Source organism: Hyperolius riggenbachi, chromosome 6, assembly GCF_040937935.1.
Source record: "Hyperolius riggenbachi isolate aHypRig1 chromosome 6, aHypRig1.pri, whole genome shotgun sequence".
Lineage (NCBI taxonomy): Eukaryota > Metazoa > Chordata > Amphibia > Anura > Hyperoliidae > Hyperolius > Hyperolius riggenbachi.
The window spans coordinates 162,607,670-162,630,765 of record NC_090651.1 but is presented as its reverse complement, the minus strand read 5'-3'; the positions used below and the strand labels follow the sequence as shown (position 1 = coordinate 162,630,765).

Below are 23,096 nucleotides of genomic sequence, written 5' to 3'. Positions count from 1 at the left end.
TGTAGCTTGTTGCATTTGACCGCAAACCTGAGCGGGTGACGTTTGGAGTGGATACAAGGTCTTTTAATTCTGGGCTGGGTTGATTTGTTTTAAATCCACGGAGATTGCCATTTTAGTTAGTTGCACCCCTGCCTGAAGTATCTTGCAAGCAAGTCATTCGACCCTGTTGCATAGTTCTGATCAGGGCTGTGGAGTCAGTACAAAAATCTTCTGACTCCGACTCCTTAGTTTATGAAACCGTGACTCAGACTCCTCGACTCCGACTCCTTAGTCTAATACTTAAAAGGGCTGTGGATTTTGTACAAAAATCATCCGACTCTGACGACTCAGTTTATGAAATCAACGACTCCGACTCCGGGTGCCCAAAATTGCTCAGACTCCACAGCCCAGGTTCTGATTGCCCCTTCCAGACCTCCCCATAGATATGAGTGGATCTGGCAATACGCAGTTACAAAATGCATACAGGGCGTAGGCCAAAAAGATACGAATATCTATCTCCTCCCCCACAGACTCACCGTCTTTGTGTGCCCACTAATTTCCCCAAACCCTATGCTACATTTATCTCACATAATTTCTGTTATAAGCAAAAGTCACTGATTTACACAGAAGTATAAAAATTAAAAGTAAACCGGTAAGAGACACATCCGACCCCAGCTTGCTTCATGGCCCATAGCAGCTGCTATGGTTAATGCTCTACTACCCTTGATTGTAAGTATCTATCATTAAACGGACATTAAAATAGTGACATTTTATCACAATTTTTACTTTTGTCTACAGCTTCAATTTTGGAACAGCATAATAAATAGACACAGGTGGATAGTATCGTTGTTTGTCACTGCAGCTGCTGTTCTTATAGCTTGGCCCTATAATGTACAGTGATCTGGAAAAAACGATTTGCCCCCTTCCTGATTTCCTATTCTTTTGCATGTTTGTCACACTTAAATGTTTCTGCTCATCAAAAAACATTAACTATTAGTCAAAGATAACATAATTGAACACAAAATGCAGTTTGAAATGATGGTTTTTATTATTTAGGGAGAAAAAAAAACTCAAAACCTACATGACCCTGTGTGAAAAAGAAATTGCCCCCTGAACCTAATAACTGGTTGGGCCACCCTTAGCAGCAATAACTGCAATCAAGCGTTTGCGATAACTTGCAACGAGTTTTTTACAGCGCTCTGGAGGAATTTTGGCCCACTCCTCTTTGCAGAATTGTTGTAATTCAGCTTTGAGGGTTTTCTAGCATGAACCGCCTTTTTAAGGTCATGCCACAGCATCTCAATTGGATTCAGGTCAGGACTTTGACTAGGCCACTCCAAAGTCTTCATTTTGTTTTTCTTCAGCCATTCAGAGGTGGATTTGCTGGTGTGTTTTGGGTCATTGTTCTGCTGCAGCACCCAAGATCGCTTCAGCTTGAGTTGACGAACAGATGGCCGGACATTCTCCTTCAAGATTTTTTGGTAGACAGTAGAATTCATGGTTTTTTATTTATCACAGCAAGCCTTCCAGGTCCTGAAGCAGCAAAACAACCCCAGACCATCACACTACCACCACCATATTTTTCTGTTGGTATGATGTTCTTTTGCTGAAATGCTGTTACTTCTACGCCAGATGTAACCGGACACGCACCTTCCAAAAAATTCAACTTTTGTCTCGTCGGTCCACAAGGTATTTTCCCAAAAGTCTTGGCAATCATTGAGATGTGTTTTAGCAAAATTGAGACGAGCCTTACTGTTCTTTTTGCTTAAAAGTGGTTTGCGCCTTGGATATCTGCCATGCAGGCCATTTTTGCCCAGTCTCTTTCTTATGGTGGAGTCGTGAACGCTGGCCTTAACCAGTTCGGCCTATCTGGACGAGTTTCCTCGTCCAGATAGGCACTGGTGCTGCCGCCGGCTCGTGCGCGCGATCGGGCGCGCCCCCGCGCGCGCTCCCGCTGCCCGCCGCTAGCCCCCCGATCAGTGAATGGGAATATAATTCCCATTCACCGATCTAACTTCCCCGCAGAAATACCGACGCTTTCTCTCCAGAGAGCGTGGTATTTCTGCCCCCAGGAAACAACTCCTCAGCATTTTAGTTCCTAGATGCGAGCTGGTTCGCATCTAGGACTTTTTTCACTGTGGCCATCTTGTGGCCAAATAGTAAACTGCACCCACATACATTTTTGATAAAAAAAAAACATTATTTTACATTTAAAATTAGCAGTTTCCCTCCCACACCAAAAATTACCCACATACACTTTTTATATATAAAAAAAAACAAAAATTAAAAAAAAAAAAAAAAACATAAATAGTTACCCAAGGGTCTGAACTTTTAAAATATGCATGTCAAGAGAATATGTTATTATATTATTTAAAGTTATAAGCTTATAAATAGTGATGGACGCAAATTGAAAAAATGCACCTTTATTTCTAAATGAAATATCGGCACCATAAATTGTGATAGGGACATCGTTTAAATGGGGTAATAACCGGGACAGATGGGCAAATAAAATACATGCGTTTTAATTACGGTAGCGTATATTAATTTCAAACTATAATGGCCAAAAACTGAGAAATAATGAATTTTTTCCGTTTTTTTCTTATTCTTCCTGTTAAAATGCATTTACAGTAAAGTGGCTCTTAGCAAAATGTATCACCCACAGAAAGCCTAATTGGTGGCGGAAAAAACAAGCTATAGATCAATTCATTGTGATAAGTAGCAATAAAGTTATAGGCGAATGAATGGGAGGTGAACGTTGCTCGGATGCATGAGATTTTCGGCACTGCGGCGCTGAACCGGTTAATTGAGGCAAGTGAGGCCTGCAGTTCTTTAGATGTTGTCCTGGGGTCTTTTGTGGCCTCTCGGATGAGTTTTATCTGCTCTCTTGGGGTAATTTTGGTCGGCCGGCCACTCCTGGGAAGGTTCATCACTGTTCCATGTTTTTGCCATTTGTGGATAATTGCTTTCACTGTGGTTCGCTGGAGTCCCGAAGCTTTAGAAATGGCTTTATAACTTTTACCAGACTGATAGATCTCAATTACTTTTGTTCTCATTTGTTCCTGAATTCCTTTGGATCTTGGCATGATGTCTAGCTTTTGAGGTGCTTTTGGTCTACTTCTGTGTCAGATAGCTCCTATTTAAGTGATTTCTTGATTGAAACAGGTGTGGCAGTAATCAGGCCTGGGGGTGACTACAGAAATTGAACTCAGGTGTGATAAGCCACAGTTATTTTTTAACAAGGGGGGGGGGGCAATCACTTTTTCACACCGGGCCATGTAGATTTGGAGGTGTTTTTTCCTCACTAAATAATAAAAACCATCGTTTAAAACTGCATTTTGTGTTCAATTATGTTATCTTTGACTAATAGTTAATGGTATTTGATGAGTAGAAACATTTTAAGTGTGACAAACATGCAAAAGAATAAGAAATCAGGAAGGGGGCAAATAGTTTTTCACATCGGAGTAGGCAATCAGGAAACAACCGCTCGACTGCACTGTGGAAGGCAGTGCTGGACCATAGGCAGCCAGGCCTGGACACTGTAGTAAAGAAGAAAGATGCGGTCCGCAACACGTCTCTCCACAGTCTTGTAGTTTATTTAGGACGTATCCTCACAGCATTTAAAAAGAGTACAAAGCTTTGTACTCTTTTTAAATGCTGTGAGGGTACGTCCTAAATGAACTACAAGACTGTGGAGAGGTGTTGCGGACCGCATCTTTCTTCTTTACTACAGTTTTTCACATCACTGTACATAAATATAACTGGTTTAAAGGTTATAATTGTATGAGGTAATGTGCAACTTGGCCACTATAAGGTGAGGGGTAATTTCCACTGCGAACAAATGTAGAACCCATGCTGCTACGGAAAACTGCAGCATGCTGTCCAGAATCGAACCAGCGTGCGATTCGGGTTGGAAGTCTATTGACTGAATAGGCAGCGTTTCTCCGTGAGGCTATTCGCCCTAGGACGAATAGGTTCTACCATATTTAGGCTTTTTCATTTTTATTTTCTTTATCCTCTTCTCAATGTTTGTGAATGTGTTTAGCTCTCCGCAGGTTGCTGGGGTTTCTCGTTTTCGGTTTGGTCCTCCAGAAGATATGGCAAGCTCTAGCCACTCTGATCTTGGCCAGCTGGCATCCCAAGGAGGTGAGACACTAGTATTCTCATGGTTTGCATTTGTTTGAGGACCAAATATTGTATTTTTTTTTCTGTTCATCTTTTTGTCCATGTAAGAGTTCTTTAGTACTGTTAAACTGTATGACTCGTCATCTAGTTATACTGAACAATCATAATTCATATGCTGTGAAAATCTAAAAAATATTCCGCACACTTGGACAAGCTGAGGTCCATGTTAGATGGTGCCATTCATTGCCCTTTTTAGACTTTCATGATTAATAATGGCGTGGACCTTAACTGGGAGTTCATAAAAAGATGCCATTGTTGACCTAGTTCTACTTCATACTACTGACATGGCCCTCTGTTGTAAGACTTTCACAGTAGACGCACAGGTAATCAAAATCTTAGATCCAATATAACCAAAGTTAAGATATATTGCTTACGGGAGTAAATTCAGATTTACAAATACTTTTGAAACAAGCCTCTATGAAGGAAGGCAACACCTTGCTAATTCATAATAATACCTCCTTGGTATGGTATTTTTTTTTTATAGGTTTGGGAATGTATGAAATGCCCCTGTTCCTTGCACATGAAGAAGAACCAGGTGGTCGCAGTGTTCCAACTACTCCACTGCAAGTTGCAGCGCCAGGTATGGCAGTGCTCTACTTCACTTTGTCTGAATCTTCTGTCAACTCTAAATCTAATGTTGGTCTACTAATTTGGGGTTCCATTCTATGGGCGGAGAAAATTTGTATATCTAAATAAAGGAGAACCTTTTATTTTAACCTACTAAGCTTGTATTGATGTGTGTTTGCTGTTTCTCCTAGTGTCTGTGTTTGCTGAAATCCCCGTTGCTGATACCTCGGATCATGCTTCTCAGTCTGTTCCAATGGTCACAACTTCTACTGGTAATGTCTCTGCTACAGTGGAGTCTGCAACAGCTGATGAAGGAGATGAGGTCTTTGTAGAGCCGGAATCTGAAGGGTAATATTATATTTCAGGATGTTCCTAAGTCTTAAATCTCATGGAATAAACTCCACACAAGCCACTGTATAGGTCATTGCAAAAATTTTTTCTGAGTGCTGTGCCCCTGACAGTATTATTATCCTATATAATAATGGGCAACTGTCCCTGCATACAGTTGTCTGTGTAGCTGGGTCCGTGCTTTTTGCTACTGCGCAGGTGTGCAGCACGGACCCAGCCTCACAGAGGCAGGAGGACGGAGCCAGGCGAGCGTGTGGCCGGGTGCGCGCGCGTGCGACAGGCAGGTGCGCCCATGCGTGCGGAGACAGACCTAGCCCGTTTTTAAACTGGCTAAGGTCACTAGTTGATCTATAAAGAGCCAACATTTTCTGTGGAGCTGTACAGAGTAAGAATGGACATATGGGGTGCCTGGTAATTTCCCCTTTGGCAGAAACCACCTTTAGTAACTTTTTTTCTTATAGCGGTCTACCAGTCAGACATCGACTGGGATAACTTTTTTTTTACATTCCATCATTGAGAGTCTTGCATTCATTCATTTTTTTTTTTTTTTAAATACGTAATGGTCAAATCAAAGCTATAGATACAAAATAAACATATATCAATATCTCTTTACAGTTTTTGGAGGTTTTTTTTGTTTCTTTTCTTCACACAGGATCCAAGAAACCCTTTTTATTGCACCCACATTACTTACCACTCACCATACTTAATGCATTATTTTACTTATTTTGGAGTTCTACTTTAATTTTAGTTTCTGTTTAAAGAGACACTGAAGCGAAAAAAAAATATATGATATAGTGAATTGGTTGTGTACTATGAATAATTACTAGAAGATTAGCAGCAAAGAAAATATTCTCATACTTTTATTTTCAGGTATATAGTGTTTTTTCTAACATTGCATCATTCTATAATATGTGCACATTACACAACACTCAGCATTCAAAATGAGTCTTTCAGAGCAGTCTGTGAAGTAATGACCTCTCCTCTAGCAGAGGAAAAGTAAATAGTCCAGGAACAGTTGAGATAATAAGTCAGATAACAGCCCTCTCCACGACTAACTTAGTCGGAGAGCTTAATGGCTTGTTTGCATAGAGATAACTGGAGTTTCTCAACTCTTCCTGTACTGGAAACAATTAGACTGATGTATCTGATCTTAACGTTTTATTTCTTAGCTGTGCTACACATACAAATCATAATATCATTTTTTTTCGCTTCAGTGTCTCTTTAAATTTTGCTCAACAATATTCACAATTTGGTCTCTGTTCCTCCACTCTAGTAGTTCAGCAAATACGTTTTACAAGCCTTCAATTTTCCTTTCTAGAATTGGCTCAGAATCTGCTTTGGAAATGGAAACTCGGCAAGAGCCGGAAACTGCCCAGCCCTCCGAAACGGATTTGCCTTCAACAAGCCATGATCCTCCTAGTTCCTCCTCTCCTGCAGGTATTTTTTATTCACAAAATAACTTAAAGAGGAGCTGTTAGGTATAAGGTCTCAGAGAAAATAAACACATATATCAGTAGCTAAAGATTGGCTGTACTTACATTACATATGCATTTCACTGTCCACGTTTGGATTTCACAGAATTTGTATGTAGTATATGCAGAGATAGATGCTCCTGACAGCTCATGGCAGGCCCCATGTTTTTCTGTCAAATGTGTCGTCATGTCCTGCCTGCTTCCTGATCACAGAAAAGCTCGTACTTGAACACAGTGTGCAGTGAATATTAATGAGCCATGTGGCTAGGAACAATAGCTGCCTCCTGCAGTGTACTCTGCCCGGAGATTTATCAGTGCTACGCGCTGGACTGATTACAAGCTGCTGTAACGTCTCATTAGCAGCCGAGGGGAGGGCCCCAGAATGCTTTGCAGTATAGTATGCGGCTTGCGTCCTCTTGGGTTTTAACAGCCTTGCTGATAAGCACACATCAAAGGTAACTGAGATTTTTATCTTCACTAATGGCTTTTGGGCTTCCTTCTAAACTGTTTAACACAGGAGAATAGAGGTTTAAATTAGCTTCTGCAGCCTGACAGTTACTCTTTAAGCCTACTGCTGTACAAGTCACTAGATGTCTGATATGGGATTAAGAAATAGAGTTTCCAAACCGATGTTTTATGCTGGGAATACACGATGCATTTCTTCCGCTCGGTTGTCCGTTCGATCGTTTTTGCTGCTCGATTCTCTTCCGCTCGTTTTTCTTATCTTATTACATTCACTTCTATAAGAAATCGAGTGGCAAAACGATCGAACGGGAGATCGGACATGTCAGAAATTATCTTTCAAACCCATCTACTTGCTGCAGAAACGCATCGTGTATTCCCAGCATTACAGATGTAACCAGTTTAGATTGTGACAATTTTTTTTAGATGTGCAACAGTAGTAGAATAATCAAAACCACATAAGTCTATCCAAATTTTGTCTAGTATAATATAGAGCAGGGGTCCTCAAACTTTTCCGTTCAAGGGCCGGGTCAAAATTCTTCAGCCTGCTGTGGGGCCGGAACATACATAAAATGATGCAGAAAAACATTACAATCATTACAGCATTACATTAAATCTAGGTATTGATTCCCCCCAATCATGCTTGGAGAAGACCTCCCAGCAGCAGCAATTCAGTCATGCGGCGCTGCGAAGAACGTCTTTGTGCACCAGACAGTGAAGCATACCGAGGTAACAACCTGCAGTCCAGTTGGACAGCAGTGTCACCTGACGCTGAGTTGGAAGCCAGTGAATAACTACTCACTGGCTTCTACAGTATGTGGATGGGTGGTGCCAGCACTGCTATTCTATATGAGGGCTGTCAATATTTAAAGGTGCAGTGGGCCACATCTATAAGTTATACATTTTGTGTTTGGGGGCCAGTGAGAAAACCTCGGAGGGGGGGGGGTGCATTCGCATTTGAGGACCACTGATATAGAGTAATAGTGATTCCATTGACGATAGAAAAAGCACAAAAAGACATGTAATATGTCCTTTTGTTTTTGGAGTCTATTGTAACAGAAAAGGTGAATAAGGGACAGTTTTAAAAGCTAAGATGTTATTGGCTCCCGGGTCAAAAAACAGAAAAAAAAATTAGAGTAGATTGAGTACAAGTAAAAGGCAAATAGATATTTGAATAATACCCAGGATTGTATTTTTTATTTTTTTTTACATTACACATTTACTTTCCCTTTAGTATTTAAAATATTAGTCACCTTCTTTTCCCTCATATATTAACCAGTTAGCATTCCACAGTTTTTACCCCTTAAAGAGACTCTGTAACAAAAAAGTTCCCCTGAGGGGTACTTACCTCAGGAGGGGGAAGCCTCAGGGTACTATTGAGGCTTCCCACTCCCCTGTAGCTGCAGGCAATCCAGCGCTGGCTCCCCCTAAGTCTCCTGCAATCCACGCTCGACAAGCCTGACAAGGCTTGATATATTTACCTTCCCGGCTCTAGCGGGGGGCGCTGTTGCAGCTCAGCACGGAGACAGGTGGAAATAGCCGATCTCTGTTGGGTCCTCTCTACTACACAAGTGCAGGAGACTTGTGCCTGCGCAGTAGAGCGGACCGACACCGATCGGTTATTTCCACCTATCTCCGAGCGGAGAGCCGATACTGCGCCTTATTTTTTTGTGCAATCTAAGCTTTCTTAGGGTAATCTTTTTTCCCCTGAACGGTTTTATTTTTATAGTCCTTCTATGGGAAAAAATTGGGCGTAAGTGCGGAAAATAATTTTCACACTTCCTAATTTTCATGACACGTCCCACAGTTATAAAAAAAATATATAAAAATTAATTACTTGGCCCTTCCCAGTTAAAATGATACCCCAAATGTCATATTTTATTAATAGCTGAGCTGTGGTGCCCCATTATCTCCAGCCTGCGCATTTGTAGCTATTGTAGATTCTACGTCCTGAAACCTACAGCAGCACTAATTAGGATGTAGAATCTACGTTCTGGAATGTAAAGTAGTTAGAGTACCTGAATTATAAATTACAGTTTGCTTAAAACGTAATAAGGTGCCAAGATATATATAAAATCACACATAATAAAGTGTGATTTTCTCACCCCCACGGTCCGTATTCCACATATGGTCTTGAAATCCTCACCCCCAGTGGGAAATTGGGCCAGGGTGAATTTTTTTCTTGCCAAACCATAGATGCAAAGGATGCTGGGGTATTGATGTCTTAACGCCACTCCCCATGTCCATGTGAAATAAACCAGGCAGGCAGGCAGACAGACATCTGAAATGATGATTATAGCAAACAGACAGAACAAGACAGGCTGCATCAGTTCTTCTGTCTCTCCTCTCTTACACACTGTGTAAAGAGAAGTAATTTGATACAGGTAGGCAGAGAGTAGGGGAAGGAACCAGGCTGGAGGGGAGGATGCATGCTGAGGGTGCATTTTATCAAGGCTTCAACATGAGGAGAAATAAAGTGCTTCTACAGATAGAACTGTCCACAGTGCATAGACTACATACAGTAGCAAACAGTATGTGAACCCTTTGGAATTATATGGCTTTCTGCACAAACTGGTCATAAAATGTGATTTGATCTTCATCTAAGTCACAACAATAGACAATCAGTCTGCTTAAACTAATACCACACAAATAAACGTTTCCATGTTTTTATTGAACACACCATGTAAACATTCACAGTGCAGGTAGAAAAAGTGAACCCTTGGATTTAACTGGTTGAACCTCCTTTGGCAATAGCTTTAACTAAACGTTTCCTGTAGTTGCAGATCTAACATGCACAACGGTCAGGAGTAATTTTGACCATTCCTCTTTACAGAACTGTTTCAGTTCAGCAATATTCTGGTGTGAATCTCTCTTGAGGTAATGCCACAGCATCTCAATCAGTTTGAGGTCAGGACTCTGACTGGGCCACTCCAGTAGGCGTATATTCTTCTTTTTAAACTATTCTTTTGTTGATTTACTTCTATGCTTTGGGTCGTTGTCCTGTTGCAACACCGATCTTCTGCTGAGCTTCAGCTGGTGGACAGATTTCCTTAAGTTCTCCTGCAAAATGTCTTGATAAACTCGTGAATTCATTTTTCCTTTGATAGCAGTCTGTCCAGGCCCTGACACAGCAAAGCAGCCCCAAACCATGATGCCCCCACCACCATACCTCACAGTTGGGATGAGATTTTGATGTTGGTGTGCTGTGTCTCTTTTTCTCCATACATATGCCTCAATTCACTAAGCCCTACTCGGTAAGGGTCACTTACCAGCCTTCTAGCAGGGAGCTGTGTGTATGACTCTGAGGTTTTGCTCACAATACAATGCTACAATACAAATGTTCTTATCTAAAGGGATGCCCGCAGAATTGTCAGCTTCCTCTGATTTGATACAGTTAAAGACCCACCCGATGCTCCATTGCATCAAATCAGCGTGAGAAGCTGCCTGGCTCTCCCCAAAGGCTGTCTGTCAAATCTACCGCACAGAGACAGCATGGGGAGAGCCAGTTATCAGCTGCTGTGCGCTGGAGAAAAACGAACACTTTTGGCTGGTAAATTACATGCGGAAATCTTTGTGAATTGACATATCTTGACATTTCCCAAGGTAATTACCGCACAAGTCTGTAATTTACCTCACTAGTCGGGAACTGTGATTTTCTGTGCGGAGATAGGTTTAGTGTATTGTAACTTGGGAAGATGATCGGTAAAATCAGGTTTTTTCAGCATTACTGAATGCGGTAATGCTTTGTGAATAGAGCCCATAGTGCTGTGTGTTTCTTCAAAATAACTAAACTTTGGTTTCATCTGTCCACAGAATATTTTTCCAGTACTGCTGTGGAACATCCAGGTGCTCTTTTGCAAACTTTAAAAATGCAGGAGTGTTTTTTTTTTTTGTTTTTTTTTTTGTTTTTTTTTTGGGGGGGACCGCAATTTGTGCAGAAATCCATATAATTCCAAAGGGTTCACATACTTTTGATTGCTACTGTATATGTATTGCCGTTAAACTTTTTTTGGCCGGAGGTGCTCTTCAAACAAAATTGACACATGTAATATATTGCAGTCACATGAGCTTGACTATTTGTCAGTATTCACATTATTTGAGGCCCACACTATCCGCCTCTACAATCCACTTCCAGCCATTGTTGCATTCTTATACCGCCCTCTTGGCTCCACATGACAATTTCTCGACAACCTTGCCTCCTGGCTCCCACACATCCTCTCCTCTGACCTCCCCACCATCATCCTCGGGGATTTCAATATTCCCATCAATGAACCCAAGAACTCTGTTGTGACCCGGCTACTCACCATAGCCAACTCACATGGCCTAGTACAACACACCAACGCCCCCACTCACACTGCACGTCACACTCTCGACCTTATACAGGGAGTGCAGAATTATTAGGCACATGAGTATTTTGACCACATCAACCTCTTTATGCATGTTGTCTTACTCCAAGCTGTATAGGCTCGAAAGCCTACTACCAATTAAGCATATTAGGTAATGTGCATCTCTGTAATGAGAAGGGGTGTGGTCTAATGACATCAACACCCTATATCAGGTTTGCATAATTATTAGGCAACTTCTTTTCCTTTGGCATGGCAAAATGGGTGAAAAGAAGGACTTGACAGGCTCAGAAAAGTCAAAAATAGTGAGATATCTTGCAGAGAAATGCAGCACTCTTAAAATTGCAAAGCTTCTGAAGCGTGATCATCGAACAATCAAGCGTTTCATTCAAAATAGTCAACAGGGTCGCAAGAAGCGTGTGGAAAAACCAAGGCGCAAAATAACTGCCCATGAACTGAGAAAAGTCAAGCGTGCAGCTGCCAAGATGCCACTTGCCACCAGTTTGGCCATATTTCAGAGCTGCAACATCACTGGGGTGCCCAAAAGCACAAGGTGTGCAATACTCAGAGACATGGCCAAGGTAAGAAAGGCTGAAAGACGACCACCACTGAGCAAGACACGTCAAGACTGGGCCAAGAAATATCTCAAGACTGATTTTTCTAAGGTTTTATGGACTGATGAAATGAGAGTGAGTCTTGATGGGCCAGATGGATGGGCCCGTGGCTGGATTGGTAAAGGGCAGAGAGCTCCAGTCCGACTCAGACGCCAGCAAGGTGGAGGTGGAGTACTGGTTTGGGCTGGTATCATCAAAGATGAGCTTGTGGGGCCTTTTCGGGTTGAGGATGAAGTCAAGCTCAACTCCCAGTCCTACTGCCAGTTTCTGAAAGACACCTTCTTCAAGCAGTGGTACAGGAAGAAGTCTGCATCCTTAAAGAAAAACATGATTTTCATGCAGGACAATGCTCCATCACATGCGTCCAAGTACTCCACAGCATGGCTGGCAAGAAAGGGTATAAAAGAAGAAAAACTAATGACATGGCCTTCTTGTTCACCTGATCTGAACCCCATTGAGAACCTGTGGTCCATCATAAAATGTGAGATTTACAAGGAGGGAAACAGTACACCTCTCTGAACAGTGTCTGGGAGGCTGTGGTTGCTGCTGCACGCAATGTTGATAGTGAACAGATCAAAACACTGACAGAATCTATGGATGGCAGGCTTTTGAGTGTCCTTTCAAAGAAAGGTGGCTATATTGGTCACTGATTTGTTTTTGTTTTGTTTTTGAATGCCAAATGTATATTTGTGAATGTTGAGATGTTATATGGGTTTCACTGATAAAAATAAATCATTGAAATGGGTATATATTTGTTTTTCGTTAAGTTGCCTAATAATTATGCACAGTAATAGTCACCTGCACACACAGATATCCCCCTAAAATAGCTAAAACTAAAAACAAACTAAAAACTACTTTCAAAAATATTCAGCTTTGATATTAATGAGTTTTTTGGGTTCATTGAGAACATGGTTTTTCAATAATAAAATTATTCCTCAAAAATACAACTTGCCTAATAATTCTGCACTCCCTGTATTCACTAAATCCACCACCATTGCAGACCTCGGCATCGCACCATTTCCACCTTCAGACCATTACCTTCTCACCTTCAACCTCCTCACGGAAGGCACCTCCAACCTACCCGCCCACCCACCTGGTCGATGGCAGCGAGACCTACGCAAGCTCAACCCTGGCATCCTTGCTGACACCCTCCATGGCCTCTCCTCCACTCTCCCCACCCTAACCTGTCCTAATCTTGCTGCAGCTCAGTATCCTCAAACTCTCATCAGCCCTAGAGAAAGCTGCTCCACCAATATTCCGCTGCAACCGACCCCCTAACCCCCAGCCCTGGCGCACTACCCATACTTGCAACCTCCAGAGGGAAACACGTGCCACTGAACGAAAATGGAGGAAAACTCGACTAAACCAGGATTTCTTACAGTACAAGACTAACCTGCTGCAGTTCCACACTGCCCTTGCTCATGTGAAGCAGGAATACTTTACCAAGCTCATCGGAGCACAAGCTTCCAATCCCCGACATTTTTTTGGCAACTTCAACTCCCTGCTTAAACCCACCCCTCCACCTTCTGTTTCCTCCCTCTCTGCCACAGATTTAGCCACCCACTTCACCAACAAAATAGTCTCCATCCGTCAGGAAATATCCAATCTTCAATTTTCGATCTTCACCTCCCACCCGCTCACAACCAACTCCTCCTCCACCCTATCCTCCCCTCACCTCCTTCACTCCTACTACCACTGAGGAAGTCGACCACCTACTGCAGACTTCCCATACCACTACCTCCCCCCCTTGACCCTATCCCTTCTGATCTACTTCAGCCTCACTTCATGGATCTGGCCCCAGTCCTCACTACCCTGTTTAGCCTCTCCCTATCCACAGGCAACTTCCCCTCAGACTTCAAGCAGGCCACAGTACTGCCCCTGCTCAAGAAACCCTCCCTCGACCCCTGCTACCCTCCAACTACCGCCAGATCGCCCTCCTCCCCTTTGCCTAAAAACTCCTTGAGCGTCTGGTTCACAAACGCCTGACCCAGTACCTCAATGCCAACTCACTACTAGACCCACTGCAATCTGGATTTCAGCCTGCCCACTCAACTGAAACGGCTCTCACCAAAGTGGTCAATGACCTTGCCTTAGCTAAAGCTGAAGGTAAATACTCCATTCTCCTCCTCCTTGACCTTTCAGCAGCTTTTGATACAGTAGATCATCCCCTACTCCTCCAGTCCCTCCAATCCATGGGCATTCACGATCTCGCCCTGACCTGGCTTTCATCCTACCTCTTCAACCGCTCCTTCACAACCTCCTTCAAGGAGTCCTCGTCCACCCCCAACCACCTCTCAGTGGGAGTCCCCCAAGGCTTGGTCCTTGGCCCCCTACTGTTCTCCCTATACACATCCTCCATTGGCAAGGTTATCTCCTCCATGGATTTTAACTATCTGTATGCAGATGACACCCAAATCTACCTCCAAACCCCTTTCATATCCACCACTACCATGGACAAGGTCTCCTCCTGCCTATCTGCCATCTCCTCCTGGATGTCCACTAGGTTCCTGAAACTAAATCTAGACAAAACGGAATTTATGATCTTCCCACCCCGGTCATCCCTGGACCTCCCAGATGTGCAGGTCACTGTTAACCACACTACCATTCACCCTACCTCTCAAGCACGCTGTCTGGGTGTCATCCTGGACTCCGCACTCTCCTTCACTCCCCACATCCAAAACCTCACAAAGTCCTGCAACTTACACCTTCGTAACATCTGTATGATTCGCCCTTTCCTGACCTCTGCCACCACCAAACTCCTCATCCATGCCCTCATAATTTCCCGCCTCGACTACTGCAATGCCCTTCTGTCTGGTCTCCCTATGACCCGAATAGCCCCACTGCAGTCCATCTTGAATGCGGCAGCCAGGATTATCCACTGCTCCCATCGCTTCACCAGGGCGGCTCCCCTCCGTGAATCCCTCCACTGGCTTCCTATCCAGTCCATAATCAGATTCAAGATATTGTGTCTGACCTACAAATCCGTCCACAAAACCTGTCCAACCTACATTTCTGATCTTACTCAGAGATGCACACCAAGCCGCTCACTCCGCTCCTCCAATGAACTTCGCCTGACCGTCACCCAGTCCCATGCACGCCTCCAAGACTTCTCAAGACCCTCTCCAACACTATGGAACTCCCTACCTCCACCCATTAGGGCAGCCCCCTGCTTCAACACCTTCAAGAAGGCCCTCAAAACTCACCTTTTCACTCTGGCCTACCACCCCTCACAATTGCTCTAAACCCACAGCTGAACTCTGGTCCCCTACCTCTCGTGTCCCTATCTCTCCCTCTAGATTGTAAGCCTTTGGGCAGGGTCCTCCTCCTTTTGTGTCCTACCTGATCTTGCACCTCCATTACTGTAAACCCATGCTATGCATCTGAGTGAACCTAACTTGCCTAATCTCCATGCTCCCCTCCAGTGACTGACTATGCATTACCTTGTACTCATACTATGGTGTGTGATCTGGTTTTCTTGTATTCCTGTATTGTCATATTGCTGTTTGTCACCCCTAAATATTGCCTGTAACCTAAATTAATGTCCAGCGCTGCGTAATATGTTGGCGCTTCATAAATACAATAAATAATAATAGTACTCCATCCTCCTTGGAAGTCATCTGGAAGATGTGCGACTTAACTGCTATTCACTATTCCTCGTATTCTGTAGATGAGCTATCACTTAAATGCAGAACAATGAATAAATTAGTGTTGCGATCAGTTTATACAGGAATTATATTTCAATAAATGGTTTATGATTTCATTTTGATTCTTTAAAATGCTCATTTGCGCAAACTTGAAAAATATCCTTTATTTTTGTACTTCCCCTTAAATGCACCAATCTCTTTCCACTGAAACCCAAAGAGACAGTGCGGGGAGGAAAAGCCACCCTGATGGCTGTCTTATATTGGGCACAATGTAGGGGACGCAAACCTGTATAAAAATAAATGTTGAATTCGTGTACTAATAAAAATGATAGATATCAAGACCGTGTCTGCTCTCAGTTTCCTAGATTAGCTATGTTTTCAGTCTGTCATAGGGGAACAGGAAATCCTTGCTTCTGTGTCCTGTTTTTGCCCTCCTTAGTTTGTGAGAATGACTGTTGGAAGCTAGACAAACATGTCAGAAGAAACAACTGTCATTATTACAATTGAAACAAGGAATATTAGTTTACCATGGAAAACGAGGACATGTGCTTAGCACACTTTAGGACCTAAGCTGCACTTGAATCTTTTTCATAGGAAAAGCTTTTCTAGGTTCTTTGAACACTGGTGTCTACTAATCATGTGACTCATATCAAATGACCAGCAATTATTGACCAGGAAGAACCGCATAGTGAAGCAGAGATAGGGCAGCACAATTTATGCTTCAGGCCTGAGTTGCACTCCCTATGAATAAGAAAATATATATTTCTGTTGGGGTATGTATAATTGTCTGTTAACTTTGCGTTTGTTCACATATAAACAGACACAAGCAGCAGTCAACCAAAACACCTGAGAAGAGTGAGGCTTCATCCCCAGACAGGAAGGCCTGCTGTTAGAGGACGTCAGTTCAATAGACAAGGAGGTATGTTTATATGAACAGCGCTTTGCAGTGTACCACATGGAGCCACATTAATCCATGCCATGCACTGATGAGCATCAACCAATCCGTCTTGTATGCATGTTGGATTATTGTGGCTCTGTACAATATGTAAGCTGATGCATCATTCCAGCGGTTCTGGAGGTGTGTTAAGTGGTCAAAGACAACAAAGTGATTATTAGCATATTCAGCAGTGATGCATTGTGGGAGACCTCATATGCTTACTCCAACCCGAATAATCGCAAATACCTTCTGTTTTAAGGCACATTTCTGTTTTGCATAGGAATTTACATAACTGACAGGAAGTTCAAATAGCACATATTTACAGTCATGGGGTACGGACTCTTCCTGTGTGAATAATTTAACAGCAAGTAGAATACCCATGCAATCATAGGAGGACTGCAGAAGACTGTAAGACCCAGGATTCTAAAGTTTCTGTTAAAGACCATGTTAAATTACTGTATTTGTCAGTTCATGCAGGTTGAAATGTTTCCCAAAATTAGTGTACAAAACATGCACAGGTGATATTTCTCAAGTCTTTGATTTTTGACTGTAAAGGAGGGTGATTCATTGGTCTGTGCTAGTCTGGTCAATAGTGGAACATAGCCAACCTAACTTTCACCTGGCCTTGTCTTATGTTTCTTAGGTCCTACTTAATTTCTCTCATAGGAGTGGATTGCTGAATGTTGACTCATTCCAGAGGAGATCAAGTTTGACAGCCTGTAGCTTGAATCCTTGACCAAATTTACATCTCCAGAGGCAATGAGCACATAAAGCTTGATGGTTTGTCACCTCGTACGCCACCCACTTCTTACCACATTTTAGTTTTACACCCCTTTTATGCTAAGAAGTATAGAAGAAAATCTGAGCTGAAATGGACATTTAAAGTGTTGGTTTACTTATTTAATGGTAGTACACGTATAGATGTCCATACAATTCTACCATCAGATAAATCCCACCAAGATTGATCTGATAAGAGAGGGATCAATTACTGACCAACACTAAACCACTTTTTAATAGATTTCAGCATAAAATTTGTGTAGCCCCGAGGTCTCCCCCCATCTAATGTGTTTTTTTTTTCATTTGCAGGAGTTCCTTTGGGTGGTAGAGGAGGAATAAGAAGAAACAACTTTTAAGAGCATTGTACATTTTTCTCTGTTTGTGAATACATGAAGCAGCCTTCCTGATTTTAAGCATTCATTAATTTTTTTTTTTTGTATCGGTAAAATTAAAAATGTATTACTAGAAACGGTGTTCTGTTGATTTAATTACGTTAATAGTATTGTGAACCTGTAAGGAGAAAAGTGACAGTTGGATACATCAATAGAAATAAGCCTCTCTATAGTCCAGAGGCTTCCATTATCTTCCTCAAGCCCACTGATCCAGCAGTTTGAATATGTTCTCATGGCCTTGCACCTGTCTCACTGTAGCTATACTTGCGCATGGGAAAGTACAATCCGTGCCTGCCTAGTACTGTAGCATGAAGCAATTTTCTCTGTCCATGAGTGGCTTCATATCATCGCACAGGTTTTTATCATATTTGCACATGAGCAGTATGGTTGCCCTTGTACATGGACTGGTGCATGGCTGTAAAGTGACACTGAAGCGGAAAAAAAAAATTACTAGTAAAGATATATTTTTATTTTGAGTTGTATAGCTTTTTTTTTTTTTCTTTAACATTGTAAACTGCAAATATTAGAGTGAAGCAAATTATACTCTCTGCATTTTAAACTATGAAACAGAGCAGAGCTAATGACCCTTTGAACTTCCCTGCAGTAAAATCTTATCGTGTGTGTGTGTGTGTGTGTGTGTGTGTGTGTGTGTGTGTGTGTGTGTGTGTGTGTTTCAGAAAATACCACTGCTCTTCGACTAAATTAGTCAGAGAGCTCAGAGAAGCTCTTTTGCATAGATAACTGAAGTTTAACTCTTCCTGTACTGGAAATAATCTGAAACTCATATCTTTGCTTCTAATGTTCTATTTCCTATCTGTGCTACACATACAATTAATTATACCATAAGTTTTTCACTTAAGATTCCCATTAAAAGGAATGGGGTTCTGGCAGTGGTGAGGACATGTGAAACCTCAGGACTATACAGATACTTGCTTCTACCGAAGAAATCATCTTAAGTTAACATTGCACAATAAGCATTCTAATTTCAAGGTGTGTTTTATCACATCACATGAAATACCTTGGATGACACAGCATGTACATAGGTCTGTGCTTTACTGGTACAGTTCAAGGTACCTGAATGTCTACAGATGTATTTGCTAGAATACATTTGCAAATGCCTTGTGAAAAATGGAATACTGGTTACTTTGATAACGTATTATTCCACTCCCTCATTATTGATGCGATATTAACAATGGTGCTGAACAGTACTTGATTTTTTTTTATCCAAATTAATCATTGGAAGGCCTTACCCAAAATAGCTGTAAACAAGTGGAGACAAACCACTTGGACTTGGCTCTGCACAGGATAAAAGGTCTCTGTTGTGTTTTTTCACCAGTATCTGTAAAGAATATTACAGATGTTAGGGTACCGATAGTCCAAATATAACATTCATGCACTTACCAGTAATAATTGTATGCTTAGTTTGTTTAAATGGAGGGCAAGGTTGAATGGTATATTTCAGAATCTGTTCTAGTAGTTGGGACAGTGTTGTTTGTACATGAAATAAACTTGAAAGTACATCTGAAGTAAGAATCGTATGGAGGCTGCCATATTGCTTTCCGTTTAAACAATAACCATTACCTGGCAGTCCCCACTGGCTGAAGTATTGTCTCATTCCCACTCCTGAAACAAGCATGTGGCTAATCCAGTCAGAACATGTCATCTGCATGCTTGTTCAGGGTCATTGACTAAAGTATTAGAGGCATAGGATCAGCAGGACAGCTAGACAATGTGCATAGTTTAGAACAGGGGTGTCAAACTCAAATACAAATTGTGCCGAAAATTGAACACTGGGACCAAGTCACGGATCAACCTCAATGTCTAGTCGCCACCTCCCTCCCTTAGAAAGTTCCCTAGTGTCTAATGAACTCCCTCCCCGATACAGTTACCCAGTGTGTAATAAATCCGGGTCAGGTGAGATTGTTCTTCCACCACCTCCGCTGCCATTATGCAATTAGGGGACACGGGGAAGGAGGGTGCCACAAGGCTACAAGAGAACACTATATGGAAGGGGACCATTAGATGTCAAGTAATGCTGGATGAGGGATGGGAAACCACTAGACACCAGGTATGCTGTATGAAGGAGGGGGGCAACAACACCAGGTACTTTGTATAGGTGAGGGAAGGGGGACAATAAACACCAGGCAATGCTATATGGGTAGGGATAAGGGGGTCACTAGAACACCAGAAAAGCATTATGGCGATAGTAAAAGTAGAGGCTTAGGTTTTTACCCTAGATTTATTCAATTTATTAAAACACATTTTCTGGTGTCTGGTGGAAAGAACCAGCTTGATCCTGTGGGTAGCACTGTGGGAAATGCATACTGTTGCTATGGGGAGGGGAGGTGGGATGATGCAACTGCGTCTAATGGGTAGGGAAGGAGGGGAACAAAGAACTTGAGTCACTGTTATTTAAAGGGAACCTGAAATGAGATGTATATGGAGGCTGCCATATGTATTTCCTCTTAAACAATACCAGTTGCCTGGAAGCCCTGCTGGACTATGTGGCTGCAGTAGTGTCTGAATCACACCAGAAACAAGCATGCAGCTAATCCTGTCAGATATTACAATAATGTCAAACAAATGATCTGCTGCATGCTTGAGGCAGATAATCAGCAGAATAGTCAGGCATCTGGTATTGCTTAATAGTAAATAAATATGGCAGCCTCCATAGACCTCTAGCAACAGGTTCCCTTAAGATACAGAATGTTCAGGGGTACTTGTACACACTGCATTCTTGGTAGAGACTGCCCTGAACAACGGCCCAAGCCTAATTCCATATAACTTGTGTATGTAGCTTAAAGTGAAGCCGAGGTGATGGGGATAGGCTGCCATATTTATTTCTTTTTAAACCACACCCATTACCTGGCAGGCCTGCAGAGCTATTTGCCTGCTGTTGTCTGAATTACACCAGAAACAAGCATGTGGCTGATCTTGTCAGTTTTGACAATGCTTTTAAACGCCTGATCTACATATGCTTTTTCAGGGTCTATGGCTGAAAGTATTAGAGGTAGAAGATTAGCAGGACAGCCAGGCAACTGGTATTGCTTAAAAGGAAATAAATATGGCAGCCTCCATATTACTCTCACCTCGGGTTCACTTTAAGGGTGAGTAGAAACCCCACTGAGAAGGTGGACTCTTGGTAATTTTCCAATTTCTGCCTCACCCCTTGATTTCAATGCTTGAGGCCTTAAATTTCATATATCACTGTTCATCACTGGTGAGAGTTCTCCCGTTTAAAGTTAAAGAAATGCCTCAGACATGCTTATGCGTGCCCAGTATGGCGTGGCCGTCTTAGAAGCAGTCAGGTTCCCGAAGATTGCTGAAGCGTCCCACATCGGTAGAAGTGAGCAGTCTCAACCCATCGGGCAGAGACTGCGAACGGGGGATCCAGCACTTGAACGTGGGCACCTTAGGAGAAACAGGAAGGCTCTGCAGGAGCGTTTCCTCTCATAAGGTATCTGGGTGTTTTTATTTTGGTTTTTTTTTGCAGAATGGATTCATGGAATTTAGATTCTCTTTAAGGATTTGTTGCAACTTCATTTCAACTCTCATAACCTCATATCAACAGTATTGACCTGTAACCTCCCTCAGCATCCCATTCAAAACCTTTGAAGCCAGAGCCTTCTGTCATGCCCCCACCACCACCATCCTTTGAAATACCTTGCTCCTCCAAATCAAGACTGCATCGGCTGTGTAGATAATTTTAAATCAACTGAAAAGCCTTCTCTTTAAGGCCCATACACACGTCCATCGGATTGCTCAAACTCACTCTTATCACGCGAACGACAGTCTGTACACACGCCCGATTTAGCGGGTGAACGACGGGACGTTCAAACGACCCGTCCGCAAAAAACGGACGTGTGTACGGGCCTTTAGTCTTGCATTTATGATTACATAACCTTTCCTGTAATGCATTATAAACCGCAACTATGTGCTGATCTGAGAAGTCCATCTTTGAGTCATATGGGATAAAGGTGCTTTACAAATGTTTTATCCAGTGATCCTCTGGGATAAGACTAAGACTCAGGAAGTATTTGAATTCTTACCCCTATAGAAGAAAGGCCATGTCACTACTAGTCAGTTCAAATACTTCTTGTGCAGGCGAAGGAGAACTGGGTTTTGTGAGTAGTCCTGGGGATCTGCTTGGGAGGCGCTGAGCTTTTGTGTCTGGACAGGCTGATGTCATGCAAGGGGTTACCTTATCTCCATTGTTGCCTTCTCGAGGGAAGAGGAAAAGCAGGATGGCGTCCTCTTATCTCCCGCTCTGTGCTGGAATTGCCTGTTGCTGTCTCTCCGCCTTGCGCTAAGCATGGGAGAGCAGACCAGCGAGTCCAGCGGGTTTGCAGGTGGGGAAGGATATACCCACGGACTGTTAGTGACGTCACTTCCGGCGGAACCGGAGCGATCCTGGAAACCTAAAGGGAGGCAGTTGGGCACGCTGGAGGCTTTCTCCAGCTGATTTTTCAGCATGTGGCAGCACAACTTTCCCAGAACGTCATTGGACAGCACCCCTGGATGAGACCTGTCTCCCTCCCCACCGTGGACAGGAACTGCAAGATAAAAGATTTGCATAACAAATAGGCAGCAGTATATCTAAGAGTAACTTACCATAATGCCTCAGTTCAGTTTCCTGTCCCGGACGGGATGCGGAGGAGAGGTCTCCAGGGTGCTATCCACGGCAGGCGTTCAGGGGCAGCGGCTATCAGGACTCTAAGTGACGCTGTTCAGTGAACAGCCAGAGTCCTGCAGCGTGAAGGAGGCTTCTCCGGTGGAGGCAGCAGCAATATACGCGCAGGCGCGCAAAGAATGAGGAACTTCCGGGTCAACCCGGAAGTAGTCACGCAAGCGCGTCCAGCGTGATTTAGAGGACGCGGCAGGGGCTGCGGCGGTGATGGTGAATCAGCTGCAGCTGATTCACTCAGGTAAATTCAATGGGGCAATTCATTTTGGCGGCATGCGCCGCAGCAGGGCGCTAATTGTCATTAATTAAGCGGCAGGTGCCGCCCCTCAGGTGATGTCAGAGTCATCATATATATATATGTTAATCCCTTTCTCACTCGGTTTGTTTGTGAGCATGGAGGACGCATCTGGGTCAGCTCCTGCGCAGTCTGCCAGGCCTGCCCAAGACCCCTCTCTGGCAAGTACTGATGTTATCATGCTGGGTATATATATATATATATATATAGGTTTATATATTAAGAGGGGATACTAATGGTAGTCTTTGTCTATTGTTTTTTATAGCCTGAAAAACATGGAAAACATGACAAAACTGATAAAACTACTGCTGTGCAAACCAGTCAGCATGGATCTAGTGGGTCTAGCAAATCCGGGAAGAAATGTGCCATTTGTTCTAGTCGTTTGTCCTCTTCATCTTCA

General features: G+C 42.9%; 1 protein-coding gene across 1 annotated transcript in view; it reads left to right on the top strand.

Annotated features, from left to right (window-relative positions):
* The window catches only part of TPR (translocated promoter region, nuclear basket protein), a 191,083-nt gene extending 173,289 nt beyond the window's left edge, over positions 1 to 17,794 (top strand). Inside the window, exons 46-51 of the mRNA XM_068240152.1 lie at positions 4,022 to 4,122; positions 4,646 to 4,741; positions 4,920 to 5,076; positions 6,395 to 6,513; positions 16,432 to 16,530; positions 17,635 to 17,794. Coding sequence (XP_068096253.1) covers positions 4,022 to 4,122; positions 4,646 to 4,741; positions 4,920 to 5,076; positions 6,395 to 6,513; positions 16,432 to 16,530; positions 17,635 to 17,681 — 619 coding nt within the window. The 3' untranslated portion in view covers positions 17,682 to 17,794. The remainder of the gene's footprint in view (positions 1 to 4,021; positions 4,123 to 4,645; positions 4,742 to 4,919; positions 5,077 to 6,394; positions 6,514 to 16,431; positions 16,531 to 17,634) is intronic.
* The last annotated feature ends 5,302 nt before the right edge of the window (positions 17,795 to 23,096 follow it).